Source organism: Scyliorhinus torazame, chromosome 14 (assembly GCF_047496885.1).
Source record: "Scyliorhinus torazame isolate Kashiwa2021f chromosome 14, sScyTor2.1, whole genome shotgun sequence".
NCBI lineage: Eukaryota > Metazoa > Chordata > Chondrichthyes > Carcharhiniformes > Scyliorhinidae > Scyliorhinus > Scyliorhinus torazame.
Genome location: NC_092720.1, coordinates 200,726,217 through 200,750,131, shown reverse-complemented (window position 1 = coordinate 200,750,131; position 23,915 = coordinate 200,726,217). Strand labels below are relative to the sequence as shown.

The window sequence follows — 23,915 nt, the reverse complement described above, 5'->3', positions numbered from 1 at the left end:
GTGCAGCCCTGAACAGGAATTGAAAGTGAAAGAGCTGGAACAGGGAAGGAGAGAGAGACTCTGAGCACTGGGATGGCGTCTCCAGATCTCACACAGGAACTAACCTGTCCCATCTGTCTGGAGATATTCACCCAGCCGGTGTCTCTGGAATGTGGACATCATTTCTGCAGCTCCTGCATCTCTCAGAGTTGGCAGAAGGTCCCGGGCGATGTTTCCTGCCCCCAGTGTCGACAGGTCTTCATCCAGAGCAACGTCAGGCCCGCTCTCACCCTGATTAACGTCGTGGAGAAGTTCAGAGAGCTGAAGGTGAAGGTGACACAGCCACAGGAGGTGTTTTACTGTCAGGAACACGAGGAGAAGCTGAAACTCTTCTGTGAAGATGAACACAAAACGATCTGTGTGGTGTGTGGGATGTCCAGAGCTCATAAGACGCACAGTGTGATCCCAATAAAGGAGGCAGCCCAGATATACAAGGTACTGGATCACTGCTACTGACACAGGTAGATGGGGAAGAGGGACAGTGTGTAAGTAATAGAGAGAGAGAGTGTTTGTAGAATGTGTGGAGGGGAAGAGAGGGCAGGAGAGAAAGGGGTAGGGAAGAGGAGAGGAATGTAAAGAGGAGAGTGTTGGAACGAGGAAAGGATTGATTGAGGAGGGGAATTAACCTGGAGGAGGATAATTGTAACAAACAGAATTAACCCACAGCTTCTACTTTGTTTGTTGAGTGTCAATCCTGAGAATATCTCCTTCTCTACCTCACTAGCCTCACTCTATTTAAAACAGCAAACTCCTCCAGAATGTGACAATGATTGTTTCCTTTGACAAACCCCTTTGTGTCCTTTCTGTCTCAGAACAAGTTAGAAACATCATTGGAAACTCTGCAGAAGCAAATGGACCTCAGTCTCCACAGTAAAAGGGAACGCGAGGATGGGATTTTACACATGAAGGTAGGAGAGTGTCCTTTAGGCTTTGTGTAAACTTCCCTGTGTTTGTTATTGAGAGTGAGTGAGCTCCTCACACAGTCAGAGAGAGAGTTTTACTGAATAAAATGCTGCTGCTCCAAAGCCACTGCGGGCTGGTCCCTGAACTGCAAGATAAGGGAGCGTCTGCAAATTGCAGATTATTATGACAATGTGAAAATCTCTTATTTTCTCTCTCAAATCAATCACAACAATTCATTAAATAAATCTTGGCTGTAACTCACTCCTGTGTATCCATTATTCTATATATAAAGCATCTGAACCCCTCTATTAGATTCTTGTCTGTAACTCACCCCCAGGTATCCATTATTCGATATATAAACCATCTGAACCCCTCGATTAGATTCCAGTCTGAACTCACTCCGAGGTATCCATTATTCTATATATAAACCATCTGAACCCCTCGATTCGATTCCAGTCAGTAACTCGCTCCCAGGTATCCATTATTCTATATATGAACCATCTCAACCCCTCGATTAGATTCCAGTCAGTAACTCGCTCCCAACTATCCATTATTCTATATATGAACCATCTGAACCCCTCGATTAGATTCCAGTCAGTAACTCACTCCCAGGTATCCATTATTCTATATAGAAACCATCTGAACCCCTCGATTAGATTCCAGTCAGTAACTCGCTCCCAACTATCCATTATTCTATATATGAACCATCTGAACCCCTCGATTAGTTTCCAGTCTGTAACTCACTCCCTGATATCCATTATTCTATATATAAACCATCTAAACCCCTCGATTCGATTCCAGTCTGTAACTCACTCCCAGGTATCCATTATTCTATATATGAACCATCTGAACCCCTCGATTAGATTCCAGTCTATAACTCACTCCCAGGTATCCATTATTCGATATATAAATCATCTGAACCCCTCGATTAGATTCCAGTCTGTAACTCACTCCCAGGTGTGCATTATTCCATATATAAACCATCTGAACACCTCGATTAAATTCCAGTCTGTAATTCACACCTTAATGACTCTTATTCAGGATTAACCGTTGGAATCACTTTATAATGTTTGTTTGTAACTCACTCCCACATACCCAATATTCCATCAAAGTATTGAGCCGGCAGTGAGCTGTTATTATTTGTTAGTCGTACTGGATGCAAATTGTTTTCCTCTATCCCAGTGGACAGAGACCGGGAAACTGGGATTGTAAACGTTGTTTATTCCGTTCTGTATTCAATCTGTTCCAGGCTGAAGTTGACAGACTGAGAAATGAAATCAACAGTGAATTTGAAAAGATGCACAAGTTCCTGGTTGAGAAGGAGGAGCTGCTGAAAGCAGAGTTGGAGAGAAAAAGCAATAAAATAATAGACGAAATGGAGCAGAACTTAACCAAAACCATGGCTGAAATGTCTTCTCTTGAAGGAGCAATAAGAGATCTAAAATCGAGGCTGGAGGTACAAGAGGCCCCAAAGTTCCTCAAGGTACAAAATCTCTTTGTCTTGTCCAGTGAAACATTCCAGAGACTGAGGGCGGGCACTCTGACCTTTAACCTCTGGGATTGGGCAAGGCCTCAGTCTGATTGGTTGGGTGATTGTTTCTTTCTGCTGTCAGTAAGGGTCCAATGGGAAATGAGGTGAGAGAATCTCAATGTGATTCCTATACTCAGTGTAACCACGGCACTGATTGATGATTGGACTCAAAGAGATCTGGGCTGGGAACTGGAGACGTTTACACTGCTGCCCATGGAGTTCTACTGAGGACGGGGTTAAGATGCGTTGTTAAAGTGGAGTCGGTAGATCTTTATTGAGTTGTGGGTTTTGCTGTTCCTGATCCTGCGAACGCTGGATTCAAATGAAGCCTCAGCCAGCAATAGTGTTGGGATTAATATCGGGGGTGGACAAGAGACACAAATTAGAGGATGTCTCGGAGGGTTGTGGAGCTGGAGGAGATTACAGAGATCGGGAGGAGTGAGGCCAGGGAGGAATTTGAAAACAAGGATGAGAATTTTCAATATCAATACATTGTTGAACCGGGAGCCAATGTAGTTCACCAACCACAGGGGTGATGGGGGCTACGATTAGAGAGATAAGAGTGGGAACTGGTGCGGGCAGAACACCCAGCTGGACAACAGTGAGAGGCGGTGGAGGAGGATGGTGTGATCGACCGTGTCAAAGGCTGCAGACTGATCGAGAATAATGAGGAGGCGAGAGGGGTGAAAATGTAGATTTCTACTCGGGATTTACATCAACAAGAACTCTTTAATCTGACTCGATCATATCTATTCTGTTTCTTTCCCCTCAGGATATTCAGGACCTGTTGATGAGGTAAGCAGGTTTAAAGAAACAGTTTTGTGATGTGATCACTGCTGTCTCTCTAACACACACTGATTTCCAGACCTGTTTTTACAGGAGTCAGATGGTGTTTCACAAGCCTGGAACTGTCTCCACTCAGTTACCTGTGGATATCGCTGATGAACCAGTCAAATACATCAAAGTGTGGAGGGAAATGAGAGCAGCGATTTCTCCAGGTATCATTCTCTGTATATTACCGTCTCCCTGCTGTTATCCACGTGATTAATGAGGTTTGACACACTGATGAAATGATCATAAGATCAGAAGGAATAAGAACAGGAGTGGTCCAGCCCAGTGAACCTGCTCTGATTTTTGATAAGATCATGTCTGATCGAATTGTGGCCTTTACTCCACTTTCCTGCCTGTCCCAGATGACCCTTAACCCCCTTGTTGATCAACAATCTATCGAACTCGGTCATGAATCAATGACCCAGCCTCTGCTGGTCTCTGTGGTAGAGAATTCAAAAGACTAATAACCCTCTCCTAGCTGGAATTCCTCATCTAACACAGGAATAGTCCTGGAGGATTGCGAATGTGATGCCGTTGTTTCAGAAAGGGGCAAAGGTTAACCCAGGAAAGTACAGACCTGTCAGTTTGACATCAGCAGTGGGAAAACTGATAGAGGCGATAATATGAGATGAGAAAAATATGCACTTCGAGAAAAATTAATTAATATTAGCCAGTCCTCATGGCTTTGTCAAGGGCAGGCCATGTCTGCCAAATGTAATTGAGTTATTTGACAAGGTGACACAGGTAGTGGATGAGGGTAGTGCTGTGGATGTTGTATATTTGTACTTTGAGAAAGCATTTGATACAGTGCCACATGGCAGGTTGGTTAGCAGATTAAAAATGTTTGGGATTGAAGGGTCCTGGGCTGCATGGATTGGAAATTGGCTAAAAGATAGGAGACAGAGGGTAGGTATAGATGGCCATTTCTCAGACTGGAGACAAGTTGCAAGTGGTGTTCCCCAGGGCTCAGTGTTGGGACACTTGCTTTTTACGATTGATATAAATGATTTAGAGTTGCGTGTTGAGGGTGAAATCTCAAAATTTGTAGATGACACTAAGCTCGGGAGAATACCGAATTGTGACGATGACGCTGGGCGACTTCAGAGGGACATTGACAAGTTGGCCAATGGGTAGATACCTGGCAGATGAATTTCAATGCAGGGAAATGTGAGGTAATGCATTTTAGTAGAAGAATCATGGGGAGACAATATAGGCTCAATGGTACAACTTTGAGGGGAGTACATGAGCAGAGGGACCTCAGGATTCAAGTGCATAATTCTCTGAAGGGGGCCTGGCAAGTTGAAAGAGTTGTTAAGAAGGCTAAATGGATCCTTGGGTTTATAAATAGAGGCACAGAGTATAAAAGCAAAGATGTGATGCTACACCACTACAAATCATTGGTCGAGTATTGTGTTCAGTTCTGGGCACATTATTTAAGGAAAGATGTTAAAGCCCTTGAGAGAGTGCAAAGGAGATTTACTAGGATGATACCAGCAGTGAGGAATTTTAGATACAAGGAAATATTGGGGAAAATTGGGCTTGTTCTCCAGAGCAGAGAATATGAAGGAGACTCTGTTTCCACTGGTTGGTAAGTCAGTGACTAGGACTCACAATTTCAAGATGGCCAGCAAGAGAGCTAGGAGTGAGGTGAGGAGAAACTTCTTTACTCAGAGAGTTGTTGGGAATTGGAATGTGGTACATGGGAGAGTGGTGGAGGCGGATTCCACAGGAGGTTTCAAAAGAGAGCTGGATATATATTTGAATGTGCCGAATTTAGGGGACCACGGAGACAGGGCTGGAGAATGGGACTAGCTGGGCCGCTCTTTTGGGAGCTGGTACGGACATGATGGGCCGAATGGCATCCTTCTGTGCTGTAAATAGCAACATCTCTGTCTTAAATAGAGGCCCCTTCATTTGATGCTGTGTCGCCTACACCTCGCTTACCCCAGAGATCAAACATCCTCCCAGCATCTACCCTGACGAAGGAATCCCTCAGAATGTTATGTTTCAATAAGATAACCTTTTATTCTTCTAAACTCCAGTGAGTACAGACCAACCTGCTCAACCTTTCCACATAAGGCAATCCCTTCATCCCAGGAATCAGCCCAGTGAATCTTCTCTGAACTGTGTCCAATGAGAGTCTCTCCCTCCTGATGTAAGGAGATCAGATCTGAACACAGTACAAGCTGCAGTCTCACCAATCCCCTGTACAGTTGCAGCACGTCTTCCCTACTCTACACTCCATCCCTTTTCCAATAAAGGCCAACATTCCATTCGCCTTCCTCATTCCTTGCTGTACCTGGACACTAACTTTTAGTGATTGATGTACAAGGTCCCCCAGATCCCTCTGTACTGCAGCATTCTGCCGTCTCTTTCTGTTGAAGGGACTGTTTAGCACAGGGCTAAATCGCTGGCTTTGAAAGCAGACCAAGGCAGGCCAGCAGCACTGTTCGCTTCCCGTAACAGCCTCCCCGAACAGGCGCAGGAATGTGGCGACTAGGGACTTTTCACAGAAACTTCATTTGAAGCCTACTTGTGACAATAAGCGATTTTCATTTCATTTTCATTTCATCTTCATTTCAAATCATTTGCTGATTTTCTATTCTTTCTGCCAAGGTGGACCACCTCACATTTTCCTACATTATACTCCATCTGCTAAATCTTTGTCCACTCACTTAACCGGTCTATATCCCTCCGCAGATGCTTTGTATCCTCCTCACAACTTCCCAACCAAACTTTCTGTCATCAGTAAATTTGGCTCCAGATTTGGTCTCTTCATCCAATCACTAATATAGATCAGAAACAATTGTGTCCCCATCACTGATCCGTGTGTCACTCCACTAGTCACAGTTTGCCAACCTGAAAATGAACCATTTATATTGGCTATGCCAGGTAGTTTGCCAATCCTCTATCCAACACCATGAACTCTTATATTGTGCAGTAATATTTTACATGAGGACATGTCGTTTGGAAATCCAAATACACAACATCTACTGGTTCACCTTTATCTACCCTGCTGGTCCCATACTCAGAAAGCTCTGATAAATGTCTCAAAAACAATCTTCATTTAACAAATCCGTGTGGACTCCGCCTGATTGTATGAAGATTTTCTAAATGTCTTGTGACTCCCTCCTTCACAATGGCATCAAGAGTTTCCAAATAACAGATTTGGCCCAAATCTTCCTGCTTTGTCTCCCTCCTTTTTTGAAACATTTCCAAACCGCTGGGACTTGTCCAGAATGGGGGGAATTTGGAAAGATTACAACCAATGCATCCACTTTCTCCAAAACCACTGCTTTAAAATCCTGGGTTGCAGGACATCAGGTCCAGGGGACAAGTTGCCTTTCATCCCAATAGTTTTCCAGATACTTTCTCTTTGGTGACCATGATTGATTTTAAGTTCCTCCCTCCCTTTTTCCCTCCTGCCTCTGTCCTGGGTCAGAAGCAGATGAGGGTCAACTTGTCTTAACCAAGGTCTTGTCCTGGAGAGAGATGTTTATTCTCAGTGAATTGATGCTGATCTGTGCTGAGTGAATGGAGCTGAAGGAATGGGGAGAAATGTCTTCACACACTCTGGGCCCCCTCCCCCGCAGGCCGTCGCCCTTCAACGCTGCGTTTCGGCCGGCTGAGAGCCGGTGTGGGCGGCGCCGGTGGGACTCGGCGTTTCCACGACGGCCGCTCGGCCCCTCCCGGCCCGAGAATCGGCGGGTCTGCCGCATAGAGCGGCTCGCGACCGATGCCGAGCCAACCACGCCAGCGCCGCTCAGCAGAGAATCGCGTGCCGGCGTCAGGGGGGCGTGGCGCGATTCGCACCGCTCCCGGGGATTCTCCGGCCTGGCCCCGGGCTGAGAGAATCCCGTCCTCTGTCCCTGAGCTTCCACAGTTCCTGGGCTGAGGAAAGTGGTGATGTCCCATCACCGTCTGTACACGTCTCGTCATTCACTCCTGTTTTTCTCACAGTAACAGCTTCCCAATCATGTTCTCTTCCAGTTCCAGCATCTCTCACCCTGGACCCGGAGACGGCACACAACTATCTCATCATTTCCCAGGATCTGACTAGTGTGAAGTTCGGAAATGAGAAGCAAGCTCGACCTGATCATCTGGGAAGATTTAATAAACACTTGTATGTTTTGAGCTCCCAGAGTTTCACATCAGGGAGACACTACTGGGAGGTGGGTCTTGGAAACAAGCCTTACTGGATTGTGGGTGTCTGCAGAGAGTCTGTCAACAGGAAAGCAAACATCACACGTTCACCTGAGAATGGATTCTGGGTCATCGCCCGGTATCCTAACTGCAAATCATTGAAAATCCCGGATGTCATCTCCCAGCTGAAAGTGAAACCCCGGAAGTTGGGAATTTACCTGGATTATGAGGGAGGACAGGTGTCATTTTACGATGCTGAGGACATGTCTCACCTGTACACCTTCACTGACACATTCACCGAGAAACTCTACCCCATCTTTAATCCTTGTAATGATAAGTCTGGTGATAACCTTGATTCACTCACACTGCTCACTGGGTAACACAGTGGGACACGTTTTGGGAGGTCGGAGTTTTAGTGAGAAGCCTGATTCACTGTCTGAACAGCTCATGTTGTCCTGATTCTCTGCTGTGTGCTGTCAGGGGGTGAGTGTGTTTCTGTATTGTTTATTCTGTAAATTTAACTCAGATTCTCCACCCATCCCACTGTCCCTCTCTGAATATAATGGGACCCATAAACACTGGGCTGGTATAGAATGAAGCAAAATCTCCTGAATTGTGGTAACTGTGCCCAGCTCTCGAACAATTCATTGTGAATCTTTATTTTGTTTCCTCCCTTGAATAAATATTTTATTTGAAGACGGGACTGACACCTGGTGTGATGATTACTGATTCAGTGAATGAGCAGAAAGAATGTTTTCTCTCCTGTCTGGGATGTGGATGTCGCTGGCTGAGCCCTCGTTGCCCATCCCTAATTGCCCTTGAGAAGGTGGTGTAGGTACACCCACTGTGCTGTTAGGGAGGGAGTTCCAGGATTTTGACCCAGTGACAGTGAAGGAACGGCCGATATGTTTCCCAGTCGGGATGGTGAGTGACTGGAAGGGAACCTCCAGGTGGTGGTATCAGGAATGAGAATATCAGAATAGGTTCCGGAGTAGGACATGTGACCATTCAGTAAGATCCTGTCTGATCATCAACACCGACTCCACTTTCCCCTCCTATCCCTTCATTCTCTTTGCACTCAGGAATATACCGATCTCTGTGTGGAATATACTCACTGACATCTCACCGCGAGAGAGAATCCCAAAGATTCACAACTCTCTCTGAGGGAAGGAATTTCTCCTCATCTCAGTCTTAAATGGACGACCCTTTATCCTGATTCTGTGACCCCCTCGTTCTAGACCAGTGTCAGCATCTACCCTGTCAGGATCTCGGAGAATTGTATATGTTTCAATAAGATCACCTATTATTCTTTTAAACCTCAAAGAATATAGATCGATCCAACTCAATCCTTCCTCATATCAGAAAACCCTTTCATCCCAAGTATCAATTCCGAGAACCTTCATTGCTCCCTCTAAGGTAAGTACATGTTTCCTCAGGTACGGAGACTAAAACTGTCCACAGTCCTCCAGCTGTGACCACACTCAATCCCTGTTACTTTGCAGCAAGACTTATAGTCTTATACTTCAGCCCCGTTGTAATAAAGGCTAAGATACCATTTACCTTCCTAATAGTTCACTCTAATCTCCGGGTAAGCGTTCTCCAAGGCGGCCTTCAGGACGCACGGCAACGCAGAATCACTGAGCAGAAGCTTATAGCCAAGTTCCGCACACATGAGTGCGGCCTCAACCGGGACCTGGGATTCATGTCGCATTACATTCATCCCCCACCATCTGGCCTGCGAAATCCTACCAACAGTTCTGGCTTGACACAATTCACACCTCTTTAACCTGGGGTTATCCCATCTCTGGATCTGTAAAGATTTAATCACCTGCTAATGCTTGCATTCCAAGCATTGTCTGGCATCTTTGAATCTGTCTATATATATGTTTCTGGAACATACTTCTTCATTCATCTGAGGAAGGAGCAGCGCTCCGAAAATTAGTGACATCGAAACAAACCTGTTGGACTTTAACCTGGTGTTGTAAAAATTCTTACTGCACTATTATTGGGTGGTGAATGTGGAGAAAGTGAGGTGATAGTGGGAGGGAGAGAGGCCAGAATGGGTTAGGGTGGAGGAGGAGTCCTGTAGGGGGCCCAGATTCAGGGCCACGGTAACGGTGGCACTACCGTTGTCACCGAGGAGATATATGGAGAGCCCGGTTGTACAGTCCACGGTTAGGGTGTGGAACCAGCTGAGGAGACAGTTTCGGATGGCGGGGATGTCGGTGCTAACATTGTTGTGTGTGAACCACGGATTCAAACCGGGGGAGACGGATGGCATGTACAGGAGGTGGAGAGAGGTGGGGTTGGTGAGGGCCAGGGATTTATATTTGGAGGAGAGGTTTGCCAGTTTGGGAGAGCTGCGGGAGAGGGGAGAGCTCCCGAGGGGAGTGATTTTAGGTATCTACAAGTGAGTGACTTTGCACGGATGGTGTGTAAAGAGTTCCCCAGGCTGCCGAAGTATGACCTATTGGAACGGCTGCTGCTTCCGGACAAGGAGGAGGAGGGTAGGATTGGGGACATATACGGGTGGCTGGGGGAGCAGGGGGAATGCACGTGATGAGGATTCAGGAGAAATGGGAGGAGGAGTTGGGGGAGAGATAAGGTGGAGAGTGAGGCGCTGGGCGGGGTGAATTTGACCTCTTGTGCGAGACTGAATTTGATACAGTTAAAGGTGGGATGGGATACAGTGAGTTACAGACTGGAATCTAATCGAGGGGTTCAGATGGTTTATATATAGAATAATGGATACCTGGGAGTGAGTTACAGACTGGAATCTAATCGAGGGGTTCAGATGGTTTATATATAGAATAATGGATACCTGGGAGTGAGTTACAGACTGGAATCTAATCGAGGGGTTCAGATGGTTTATATATAGAATAATGGATACCTGGGAGTGAGTTACAGACTGGAATCTAATCGAGGGGTTCAGATGGTTTATATAGAGAATAATGGATACCTGGGGGTGAGTCACAGACTGGAATCTAATCGAGGGGTTCAGATGGTTTGTATAGAGAATAGTGGGCAGCACTGTAGCACAGTGGTTAGCACTGTTGCTACACAGCTCCAGGGTCCCAGGTGCGATTCCCTGCTTGGGGCACTGTCTGGCACGTTCTCCCTGTGTCGGTGTGGGTTTCCTCCGGGTGCTCCGGTTTCCTCCCACAAGTCCCGAAAGATGTGCTGTTAGTTAATTTGGATATTCTGAATTCTCCCTCTGTGTACCCGAACAGGCGCCGGCATGTGGCGACTAGGGGCTTTTCACAGTAACTTCATTGCACTGTTAATGTAAGCCGACTTGCGACAACAATAAAGATTATTATTATTATATTTATGGCCTCACTCAAATCCGGCCTCCAACTGAAAGGCAGCTGACAGTGCAAGTGGTCATTCACAGTACTGCCAGCAGATGGCGGCGCTGCTCCATGTCAAGCGCTTCCAGCCAACCTGGGGAAAGTGTGGGTCAGGATGAGAGACTGATAAATATTGGGAGACAGAAGGATTTTTGTATCCATGAAGTAGGAAAAGTTTTTTTAATGTATTTTATTCCAAATAAATTAAATAATACAAAAACATCAGCAACCTGGGGAACATCCTCCCCAGCACACAATGTTACAATCTGGACAAATGTTTCCATTTTACACATTCCCGCCCGCGCGACGGACTATTCCTCAAACGTGGCCACCGACGATCCCCACCGTGTGGGGATCAGAATCCCCTCAGATATGGGAGTCACTGGGAAATCCAATCGGGAATTCAGGAGAAACATCTTTACCCAGAGAGTGATTACAATGAGGAGGTCACTGCCGTTCACTGAGAACAGGGCAGGGGACGCGGTTCAAATAGAGGGAGTGTGTCCTTGCCCACCAGCTCAGGGCTGGACTCACTCTGGCTGGGTTTGGGGATGGAGACGAGGCCCTTGTTTCAGGTGAAGCAATATTTTAAATCCGGGCTCGATGTACTCACAGTGACTCCCAGTGGGATTCAATGGAAAGGGATATTGTCCAGAGTGTTCAACAAGAGGCTGATTCACTGTCTCCCATTGAGTGCTGCCACCCCAGTCGAATATCCTTTAATGAGCATCACTGTCTCAGTAACATGTCTTGTGAGATGATCACAAACTGTGGGTGAGGCAATCGCAGAATCAGCTTCACGATTTGTTCAAACTAACAGAAGATTAACAAGCGGATGGAGCAGGAGGTGAACAGGAATTTAAAGATGTTATTGTGCAGTCGATGTCCCAGTTCCAGATGTGTAAATGTGATCTAGTGACTGACGGAGCCTGTCCCTTCATCACCCTCCAGTAAATGGAAGCTCTGCCTAGGTAGGGTGTGTCTGTGTGTGTGTGTATGTCTCTGTGGGTATCTATGTGTGTCTGTCTGTGTGTGTGTGTGTCTCTGAGTGTGCCTGTCTGTCTCTGTCTGTTGTGTGTGTGTCTGTGTGTGTGAGGGTGTGTGTCAGGGTCTGACTGGGACTGAAGATCCCCCTCTGTACAGTTTGCAGCACGAACACTTTGATTCAGTCAGAGGCAACAACAAATTACATTTATATAGCACCTTCAATGCAGTGAAACATCCAAAGGGACTCGACAGCAGCGTAAATCAGACAACAACATTGAGACTGAATCTGTTGTTCGAGACGCTTCTCCCCACAGGCAGAGAATGTGCAGCATCTGAGAAATGAGCAGCTCCAACACAGCGTTGTTCCTCTTCACTCCAGTTACACAAACTCGGCACCAACTTTCCATCTTCCTGTCCAGAAGCTGATCGGAGAGGTTCAGGCAGGATTGAGGGGGGAAAGATGGGCCCGGATTTGGGAGGGAGAGAGACTCTCCAGGAATTTGGGGAACAAGGGGGAGGTTGGAGATGGGGGTGGACATTTTCGAAAAGATGTTTTTTGTAAGAATGAGGGTGAGATGGGGACAGGGTGGAGAGAGGATAAGGAGGGGCTCAGGGGTGAAGGAGGGGCTCCAGACACAATAATGGGGTCAGTTTGATTTAATTCCAAAGTTCCTGACACTGAGCGTGTCACTGATCACGTGAAGTGAAATCCAGGAAGTGCAGCCCTGAACAGTAATTGAAAGTGAAAGAGCTGGAACAGGGAAGGAGAGAGAGACTCTGAGCACTGGGATGGCATCTCCAGATCTCACACAGGAACTAACCTGTCCCATCTGTCTGGAGATATTCACCCAGCCGGTGACTCTGGAATGTGGACATCATTTCTGCAGCTCCTGCATCTCTCAGAGTTGGCAGAAGGTCCCGGGCGATGTTTCCTGCCCCCAGTGTCGACAGGTCTTCACCCAGAGGAACATCAGGCCTGCTCTGACCCTGAGTAACGTCGTGGAGAGGTTCAGAGAGCAGAAGGTGAAGGTGACACAGCCACAGGAGGAGTTTTACTGTCAGGAACACGAAGAGAAGCTGAAACTCTTCTGTGAAGATGAACACAAAGCGATCTGTCTGGTGTGTGGGATGTCCAGAGCTCATAAGACGCACAGTGTGATCCCAATAAAGGAGGCAGCCCAGATATACAAGGTACTGGATCACTGCTACTGACACAGGTAGATGGGGAAGAGGGACAGGGTGTAAGTAATAGAGAGAGAGAGTGTTTGTCGAATGTGGGAAGGGGAAGAGAGGGCAGGAGAGAAAGGGGTAGGGAAGGGGAGAAGAATGTAAGAGAGGGTTGGAACGAGGAAAGGATTGATTGAGGAGGGGAATTAACCTGGAGGAGGATAATTGTAACAAACAGAATTAACCCACAGCTTCTACTTTGTTTATTGAGTGTCAATCCTGAGAATATCTCCTTCTCTACCTCACTAGTCTCACTCTATTTAAAACAGCAAACTCCTCCAGAATGTGACAATGATTGTTTCCTTTGACAAACCCCTTTGTGTCCTTTCTGTCTCAGAACAAGTTAGAAACATCATTGGAAACTCTGCAGAAGCAAATGGACCTCAGTCTCCACAGTAAAAGAGAACGAGAGGATGGGATTTTACACATGAAGGTAGGAGACTGGCCTTTAGGCTTTGTGTAAACTTCCCTGTGTTTGTTATTGAGAGTGAGTGAGCTTCTCACACAGTCAGAGAGAGAGTTTTACTGAATAAAATGCTGCTGCTCCAAAGTACACTGTGGGCTGCTCCCCGAACTGCAAGATAAGGGAGCGTCTGCAAATTGCAGATTATTATGACAGTGTGAAAATGTCTTATTTTCTCTCTCAAACCAATCCCATCAATTGATTAAATAAATCTTGTCTGTAACTCACTCCCGTGTATCCATTATTCTATATATAAACCATCTGAACCCCTCGATTAGATTCCAGTGTGTAACTCACTCCCAGGTATCCATTATTCTATATATAAACCATCTGAACCACTCGATTAGATTCCAGTCTGTAACTCACCCCCAGGTATCCATTATTCTATATATAAACCATCTGAACCCCTCGATTAGATTCTAGTCTAAAACTCACCCCCAGGTATCCATTATTCTATATATAAACCATCTGCATTCCGCGATTAGATTCCACTCGGTGATTCAGTCCATGATGTCTGTTATTTAATGATAAACTATTGGAATCACTGAATCATGTTTGTAAATCACTCCCACACAGCCAAAGTTCCATCAAACTGTTCAGCAGGCAGTGAGCTGTTATTATTTGTTATCCTTGCTGGATATCAATTTTTATCCCAGGGTCACTGGGATTATAAACGTTTTTTATTCCGTTCTGTATTCAATCTGTTCCAGGCTGAAGTTGACAGACTGAGAAATGAAATCAACAGTGAATTTGAAAAGATGCACAAGTTCCTGGTTGAGAAGGAGGAGCTGCTGAAAGCAGAGTTGGAGAGAAAAAGCAATAAAATAATAGAGGAAATGGAGCAGAACTTAACCAAAACCATGGCTGAAATGTCTTCACTTGAAGGAGCAATAAGAGATCTAAAATCGAGGCTGGAGGTACAAGAGGCCCCAGAGTTCCTCAAGGTACAAAATCTCTTTGTCTTGTCCAGTGAAACATTCCAGAGACTGAGGGCGGGCACTCTGACCTTTAACCTCTGGGATTTGGCAAGGCCTCAGTCTGATAGGTTGGGTGATTGTTTCTTTCTGCTGTCAGTAAGGGTCCAATGGGGAATGAGGTGAGATAATCTCAGTGTGATTCCGATACTCAGTGTAACCACGGCACTGATTGATGATTGGACTCAGAGAGAGCTGGGCTGGGAACTGGAGACGTTTACACTGCTGCCCATGGAGTTCTACTGAGGACGGGGTTAAGATGCGTTGTTAATGTGGAGTCGGTAGATCTTTATTGAGCTATGGGTTTGCTGTTCCTGATCCTGCGAACGCTGGATTCAAATGAAGCCTCAGCCAGCAATAGTGTTGGGATTAATATCGGGGATGGACAAGAGACACAAATTAGAGGATGTCTCGGAGGGTTGAGGAGCTGGAGGAGATTACAGAGATCGGGAGGAGTGAGGCCAGGGAGGAATTTGAAAACAAGGATGAGAATTTTCAACGTCAATACGTTGTTGAACCGGGAGCCAATGTAGTTCACCAACCACAGGGGTGATGGGGGCTACGGTTAGAGAGATAAGAGTGGGAACTGGTGCGGGCAGAACACCCAGCTGGACAACAGTGAGAGGCGGTGGAGGAGGATGGTGTGATCGACTGTGTCAAAAGTTGCAGACTGATCGAGAATAATGAGGAGGCGAGAGGGGTGAAGATGTAGATTTAAAGGAGAGACAATCCCGCTAACATGGGGACCAGGAGGGGAGTTTGGGAGATCAGTAGTTTTGGGGAAGAGGATGGAGGGGACAGGAGGTGGGTCTGATGACCAGGATGAGCTCAGAGAGGGAATGAAAGGAAAAAGTAAAAGTTATTTTCTATCTGATTCCTTGTCTCGATTCTGTCCCTCTTCATAATTTCTACTCGGGATTTACATCAACAAGAACTTTTTAATCTGACTCGATCATATCTATTCTGTTTCTTTCCCCTCAGGATATTCTGGACCTGTTGATGAGGTAAGCAGGTTTAAAGAAACAGTTTTGTGATGTGATCACTCCTGTCTCTCTAACACACACTGATTTCCAGACCTGTTTTTACAGGAGTCAGATGGAGTTTCACAAGCCTGGAACTGTCTCCACTCAGTTACCTGCAGATATCGCTGGTGAACCAGTCAAATACATCAAAGTGTGGAGGGAAATGAGAGCAGCGATTTCTCCAGGTATCATTCTCTGTATATTACCGTCTCCCTGCTGTTATCCACGTGATTAATGAGGTTTGACGCACTGATGAAATGATCATCAGAAATAAGAGTCGGACTCGCCCATTGAGCCTGCTCTGCCATTCAACAAGATAATAGTTAATCCTATTGTGGCCTCAACCCGGTGCTTCTGCCCATCCCCGATAACCCTTAACTCACCTGTCCATCAACATCTGTCTGACTCAGCCTTGAACATATTCAATGACCCATGTCCCTAACTCTCTGTGGGAGAGAATTCCAGAGACCGATGACCCTCGGAGAAGAAATTCCTCCTCGTCTCCATCTTAAATGAGAGGTCGCTTATTTTTAAACGGTGACACCTCGTTGTAGATTCCTATTGATTAAACATCCTCTCAGCATCGGTCCTGTCAATCCTGCTCTGAGTCCTGGATGCTTCACGAAGATCACCTTTCATTCTTCTAAACTCCAATGAGTATCGTTCCAACCGGTTCAACCTTTCCCCATAAAACAACCCCTTCATCCCGGAATGAGCCCAGTGAAGCTTCTCGGAATTGTTTCCAATGCAATTATATCCCTTAGGTAAGTGGACCAAAACTGTAGACAATACTCCAGATGTAATTATTTATGTTTCATTCTTTTTATTGTAACGAGTATGGATCCCCTGAGCACACAGTTGAGTCTTTCCAACAGCCCACCTTGCCATTTGGTTGCCCCTGTAGCTGCCTCCACGTTGTTGCTCGGGGTGACTGGCTGGACTCACTATGCACACGGCCTCCTACAGCGGAAATGCCGTGGCTCAGGGCAGATTCCCCCGAGCTGGTTTTGCAAAGTAACCAAACTATCCACCCCGCCCACCCAACTTGGGAATGAAATTCCGTGTCTCTGTGTCCTCCTCACAACATACTTTGCTACGTCTATCTGTCACCATCAAATTTACTTACAATACACATGGTCCCTTCATACAAGGCAGGCCATGGTAAGAGAGGAGGAAACCCTGTCACTGGAAGGCTTCAACATGGACAAGTTATTGGATTATCATAGGATTTACAGTGCAGAAGGAGGCCATTCAGCCCATCTGCACCGGCTCTTGGAAAGTGCACCCTACCCAAGGTCAACACCTCCACCCTATCCCCATAACCCAGTAATCCCATCTAACACTAAGGGCAATTTTGGACACTAAGGGCAATTTTAGCATGGCCAAACCACCTAACCTGCACATCTTTGGACTGTGGGAGGAAACCGGAGCACCCGGAGGAAACCCACGCACACACGGGGAGGATGTGCAGACTCCGCACAGACAGTGACCCAAGCCGGAATCGAACCTGGGACCCTGGAGCTGTGAAGCAATTGTGCTATCCACAATGCTACCGTGCTGCCCATGAACTGTCACAAACGTTGACAAGGCGTTGACAGTGGAAATTGCAGTGTCACTGACCATAATGCTCCATCTTCTCTCGACTCAGGCGAGGTGCCAGAGGACTGGACAATTTCAGGCCTTACTACCTGTTTCATAGATGATTGTAAGGGGAAGTCATGTTTAAATAACTTTCTGGGGTTTTTTAAACTGATAACACAAAGTGTCAATGAGGATAATGGTGCATGTGGATTTTCAGAAGAGATTCGATACAGTGCCACAGAACAGACTTGTGAAAAAAGTCATAGCTTACGGACTAAAAGGGACAACAGCAACATGGAACAAAATTGGCATTTGAATAAGAGGAAGCATAGAGAGTTCATGGATATTTTTTGGGCTGGAGGAATGTTCGGAGATGTGTTACCCAGATGTCTTTATTAGGACTTCTTCCCTCCCTGATTTATAATAATGATCTAGATCTTGGTGTGCAGGGGGAAATTTCAACGTTTGAAGATTATATAAAACTTGGAAGTCTTGTCAACTGTGAGGAGGATAGTGTTGAACTTCAGAGGGATATAGACAAGTTGGTGTAAGAGGCAGATAGGTGGCAGATGAAGTTCAATGCGGAGAAGGGAGAGGTGGTGTATTTAGTTAGAAACAACATGAAGAGACAATATAAAATAAGTGACACAACTTTAATGAGTGAGCAGGAGCAGAGGGACCTGATGTGTATGTGTATAAGTTATTAAAAGTAGCAGGACAGGTGGAGAGAACAGTTAATAAAGTATAAAGTATTCTGGTCTTTACTAATAGAGGCAAAGTGTACAAGTTATTCATGCCGAACGTGTACATGTCACTAGTTAGTCCTGGAGCTGTGAAGCAGTTGTGCTATCCACAATGCTACCGTGCTGCCCCAGGTGTCAGAGATAGGGTGCGGACAGTAAGAATTTTAAGTTCGAGGTGTTGCTGGGTTCAAAGCTGATGAGGGTCAGTGAGCACTGGGGGTGCTGAAATTATCAACGTTGGTGTCAGATTCCAGTAGATTGAGTTCAGGGCGATGACCGACTTCCTACAACTCGTCTTAACCGAGGTCTTGTACTGGAGAGAGATCTTTATTCCCAGTGAATTGATGCTGATCTGAGCCGAGTGAATGGAGCTGAGGGAATGGGGAGACATTTCTTCAGATCTCCTGGGCTGGATTCTCCGTTCCTGCATCTTAAGTTCTGACACCAATGATCCACGGTCTTTGACGACGGAAACATCGGTTGCGCACACGCACCGATTCCGTTACCGGTGAGGGGCTAGCACCGGCATTGCGTGAAACATCCGCGGAACACACGGAAAATGGTGGGAGAATCGGCGGGTCCGCGCTGGACACGCGCAGGGCTGACAAGCTGCAGCTGTGCGGACGCCTACACCCCCCACACGCACACGCACCGATCGCACAGAAACGATGACACCGGTTGTCCTGGACCATGAGCCCGTCCACCCCGACCCCACAGCCCCTTTCATGTCCCCCCCCAGCCCTGGCAGAAGCCCCCCTCCCCCCAGCCCTGGCAGAAGCCCCCCCCGGCCAGCGGCCCGGCTCTCGGCGCAGTATGGTGGCGCTGGACACTGTCCGCATGCCCACTCTTTCTCCGCAGCCGCCACGCCAGGCTCGCGAACCCTGAGACCACGCGTGGCCGCATCGTCGGGAACTCGGCCCATCGGAGGCAGAACATCGCAGGTGGGCCCGATAATTATATTCAAACTTCGTGGCGAATGCGCGGGCGCGGGTCTCGGTGACGCTGATTTGGAGGGGGCGGAGCACCGTGACCCACGGCAAACCAGCGCGTGCCGTGGTTTCGGCACGGGGAAACAGAGATTCCGGCCCCCTGTCTCTCAGCTTCCACAGTTCCTGGGCTGAGGAAAGTGGTGATGTTCCATCACCGTCTGTACACGTCTCGGCATTCACTCCTGTTTTTCTCACAGTAACAGCTTCCCAATCATGTTCTCTTCCAGTTCCAGCATCTCTCACCCTGGACCCAGAGACGGCAAACAACCAGCTCATCATTTCCCAGGATCTGACTAGTGTGAGGTTCGGAAATGAGGAGCTAGATCTCCCTGATCATCCGGGAAGATTTAATAAACACTTGTATGTTTTGAGCTCCCAGAGTTTCACATCAGGGAGACACTACTGGGAGGTGGGTCTTGGAAACAAGCCTTACTGGGTTGTGGGTGTCTGCAGAGAGTCTGTCAACAGGAAAGCAAACATCACACATTCACCTGAGAATGGATTCTGGGTCATTGCCCGGTCTCCTCACTGCAAATCATTGAAAATCCCAGATGTCATCACCCAGCGGAAAGTGAAGCCCCGGAAGTTGGGAATTTACCTGGATTATGAGGGAGGACAGGTGTCATTTTACGATGCTGAGGACATGTCTCACCTGTACACCTTCACTGACACATTCACCGAGAAACTCTACCCCATCGTTAATCCTTGTAATAATAAGTCTGGTGATAACCCTGACCCACTCACACTGCTCACTGGCTAACACAGTGGGACACGTTTTGGGAGGTCGGAGTTTTAGTGAGAAGCCTGATTCACTGTCTGAACAGCTCATGTTGTCCTGATTCTCTGCTGTGTGCTGTCAGGGGGTGAGTGTGTTTCTGTATTGTTTATTCTGTAAATTTAACTCAGATTCTCCACCCATCCCACTGTCCCTCTCTGAATATAATGGGACCCAGAAACACTGGGCTGGTATAGAATGAAGCAAAATCTCCTGAATTGTGGTAACTGTGCCCAGCTCTCGAACAATTCATTGTGAATCTTTATTTTATTTCCTCCCTTGAATAAATGTTTCATTTGAAGACGGGACTGACACCTGGTGTGATGATTATCGATTCAGTGAATGAGCAGAAAGAATGTTTTCTCTCTTGTCTGGGATGTGGATGTCGCTGGCTGAGCCCTCGTTACCCATCCCTAATTGCCCTTGAGAAGATGGTGTAGGTACACCCACAGTGCTGTTAGGGAGGGAGTTCCAGGATTCTGACCCAGTCACAGTGAAGGAACGGCCGATATGTTTCCCAGTCGGGATGGTGAGTGACTGGAAGGGAACCTCCAGGTGGTGGCATCAGGAATGAGAATATCAGAATAGGTTCCGGAGTAGGACATGTGACCATTCAGTAAGATCCTGTCTGAACATCGACACCGACTCCATATTCCCATCCTATCCCTTCATTCTCTTTGTACTCAGGAATATATCGATCTCTGTGTGGAATATACTCACTGACATCTCACCGAGAGAGAGAATCCCAAAGATTCACAACTCTCTCTGAGGGAAGGAATTTCTCCTCATCTCAGTCTTAAATGGACAACCCCTTATCCTGATTCTGTGACCCCCTCGTTCTGGACGAGTCTCAGCAACTACCCTGTCACGATCTCTGAGAATTGTACATGTTTCAATAAGAAACCTGTTATTCTTCTAAACTTCAAACAATATTGATCCATCCAACTCAATCCTTCCGCATATTGGAAAACCCTTTCATCCCAAGAATCAATTCCGTGAACCTTCATTGCTCCCTCTAAGGAAAGTACATGTTTCCTCAGGTACGGAGACTAAAACTGTCCACAGTCATCCAGCTGTGACCACACTCAATCCCTGTTACATTGCAGCAAGACTTATAGTCTTATACTTCAGCCCCGTTGTAATAAAGGCTAAGATACCATTTACCTTCCTAATAGTTCACTGTATCTGCTTGTTAACTTTTATTGGGTGGTGAATGTGGAGAAAGTGAGGTGATAGTGGGAGGGAGAGAGACCGGAATGGGTTAGGATGGAGGAGGAGTCCTGTAGGGGGCCCAGCTTCAGGGCCATGGTAACGGTGGCACTACCGTTGTCACCGAGGAGATATATGGAGAGCCCGGTTGTACAGTGCACGGTTAGGGTGTGGAACCAGCTGAGGAGACAGTTTCGGATGGAGGGGATGTCGGTGCTAACATTGTTGTGTGTGAACCACGGATTCAAACCGGGGGAGACGGATGGCATGTACAGGAGGTGGAGAGAGGTGGGGTTGATGAGGGCCAGGGATTTATATTTGGAGGAGAGGTTTGCCAGTCTGGAAGAGCTGCGGGAGATGGGAGAGCTCCCGAGGGGAGTGATTTTAGGTATCTACAAGTGAGTGACTTCGCACAGAAGGTGTGTAAAGGGTTCCCCAGGCTGCCGAAGTATGTCCCATTGGAACGGCTGCTGCTTCCGGACATGGAGGAGGAGGGTAGGATTGGGGACATATACGGGTGGCTGGGGGAGCAGGGGGAATGCACGTGATGAGGATTCAGGAGAAATGGGAGGAGGAGTTGGGGAAGAGATTAGGTGGAGAGTGAGGTGCTGGGTGGGGTGAATTTGACCTCTTGTGCGAGACTGAGTTTGATACAGTTAAAGGTGGGATGGGATACAGTGAGTTACAGACTGGAATCTAATCGAGGGGTTCAGATGGTTTATATATAGAATAATGGATACCTGGGAGTGAGTTACAGACTGTAATCTAATCGAGGGGTTCAGATGGTTTATATATAGAATAATGGATGCCTGGGGGTGAGTTACAGACTGGAATCTAATCGAGGGGTTCAGATGGTTTAGAGATAGAATAATGGATACCTGGGAGTGAGTTACAGACTGGAATCTAATCGAGGGGTTCAGATGGTTTATATATAGAATAATGGATACCTGGGACTGAGTTACAGACTGGAATCTAATCGAGGGGTTCAGATGGTTTGGATATAGAATAATGGATACCTGGGAGTGAGTTACAGACTGGAATCTAATTGAGGGGTTCAGATGGTTTATATATAGAATAATAGATACCTGGGAGTGAGTTACACACTGGAATCTAATCGAGGGGTTTAGGTGGTTTATATATCGAATAATGGATATCTGGAAGTGAGTTACAGACTGGAATCTAATCGAGGGGTTCAGGTGATTTATATATAGAATAATGGATACCTGGCAGTGACTTACAGACTGGAATCTAATCGAGGGGTTCAGATGGTTTATAAAAAGAATAATGGATACCTGGGAGTGAGTTACAGACTGGAATCTAATCGAGGGGTTCAGATGGTTTATATATAGAATAATGGATACCTGGGAGTGAGTTACAGACTGGAATCTAATCGAGGGATTCAGATGGTTTATATATCGAATAATGGATACCTGGGAGTGAGTTACAGACTGGAATCTAATCGAGGGGTTCAGATGGTTTATATATAGAATAATGGATACCTGGGAGTGAGTTACAGACTGGAATCTAATTGAGGGATTCAGATGGTTTATATATAGAATAATGGATACTTGGGAGTGAGTTACAGACTGGAATCTAATCGAGGGGTTCAGATGGTTTATATATAGAATAGTGGATACCTGGGAGTGAGTTACAGACTGGAATCTAATCGAGGGGTTCAGATGGTTTATATATAGAATAATGGATACCTGGGAGTGAGTCAGACTGGAATCTAATCGAGGGGTTCAGATGGTTTATATATAGAATAATGGATACCCGGGAGTGAGTTACAGACTGGAATCTAATCGAGGGGTTCAGATGGTTTATATATAGAATAATGGATACCCGGGAGTGAGTCACAGACTGGAATCTAATCGAGGGGTTCAGATGGTTCATATAGAGAATAGTGGGCAGCACTGTAGCACAGTGGTTAGCACTGTTTCTACACAGCTCCAGGGTCCCAGGTGCGATTCCCTGCTTGGGGCACTGTCTGTGTGGATCCACAGGTTCTCCCTGTGTCGGTGGTGGGTTTCCTCCGGCTGCTCCGGTTTCCTCCCACAAGTCCCGAAAGATGTGCTGTTAGTTAATTTGGATATTCTGAATTCTCCCTCTGTGTACCCGAACAGGCGCCGGAATGTGGCGATAAGGGGCTTTTCACAGTAACTTCATTGCAGTGTTAATGTAAGCCGACTTGTGACAATAATAAAGATTATTATTCTTATATTTATGGCCTCACTCAATGATCTCCAACTGAAAGGCAGCTGACTGTGCAAGTGGTCATTCACAGTACTGCCAGCAGATGGCGGCGATGCTCCATGTAAAGCCCTTCCAGCCAACCTGGGGAAAGTGTGGGTCAGGATGAGAGAGATCAAGGGGGGATTTCAGGAAGCGCTTCTTCACACAAAGATTATAAAACCAAGGTGAGTAAATGTGGTTCAGATACAGATCAGCTATGAGCTGACTGAATGGTGGAACAGGCTGGAGGGGCTCAATACCCAACATGTTCTGTAGAATTATCCACTTTGACATGAGGATCTCAGGATATCTTTAAAAGATGAGAGACTGATAAATATTGGGAGACAGAAGGATTTGTGTATCCATGAAGTAGGAAAAGTTTGTTTAATGTATTTTATTCCAAATAAATTAAATAATACAAAAACATCAGCAACCTGGGGAACATCCTCCCCAGCACACAATGTTACAATCTGTACAAATGTTTCCATTTTACACATTTCCCCCCGCGCGACGGACAATTCCTCAAACGTGGCCACCGACGGTCCCCACCGTGTGGGGATCAGAATCCCCTCAGATATGGGAGTCACTGGGAAATCCAATCGGGAATTCAGGAGAAACATCTTTACCCAGAGAGTGATTAGAATGAGGAGGTCACTGCCGTTCACTGAGAACAGGGCAGGGGACGCGGTTCAAATAGAGGGAGTGTGTCCTTGCCCAGCAGTTCAGGGCTGGACTCACTCTGACTGGGTTTGGGGATGGAGACGTGGCCCTTGTTTCAGGTGAAGCAATATTTTAAATCCGGGCTCGATGTACTCACAGTGACTCCCAGTGGGATTCAATGGAAAGGGATATTGTCCAGAGTGTTCAACAAGAGGCTGATTCACTGTCTCCCATTGAGTGCTGCCACCCCAGTCGA

The 23,915-nt window shown here is 46.6% G+C and overlaps 2 protein-coding genes across 2 annotated transcripts; both read left to right on the top strand.

The window, feature by feature from the left end:
* Positions 1–72: 72 nt before the first annotated feature.
* Positions 73–8,143, top strand: LOC140389133 (zinc-binding protein A33-like). The gene is made up of 6 exons (XM_072473289.1): positions 73–474; positions 852–947; positions 2,192–2,425; positions 3,246–3,268; positions 3,353–3,471; positions 7,157–8,143. Exons 1-6 carry the CDS (start codon positions 73–75, stop codon positions 7,825–7,827), a joined length of 1,545 nt encoding a protein of 514 aa, XP_072329390.1. The 3' UTR covers positions 7,828–8,143.
* A 4,430-nt stretch (positions 8,144–12,573) lies between these two features.
* LOC140389132 (zinc-binding protein A33-like) lies at positions 12,574–19,859 on the top strand. The gene is made up of 5 exons (XM_072473288.1): positions 12,574–12,975; positions 13,349–13,444; positions 15,430–15,452; positions 15,537–15,655; positions 18,753–19,859. The coding sequence occupies exons 1-5, from the start codon at positions 12,574–12,576 to the stop codon at positions 19,541–19,543; spliced, it is 1,431 nt and encodes a 476-aa protein (XP_072329389.1). The 3' UTR covers positions 19,544–19,859.
* Positions 19,860–23,915: the final 4,056 nt, after the last annotated feature.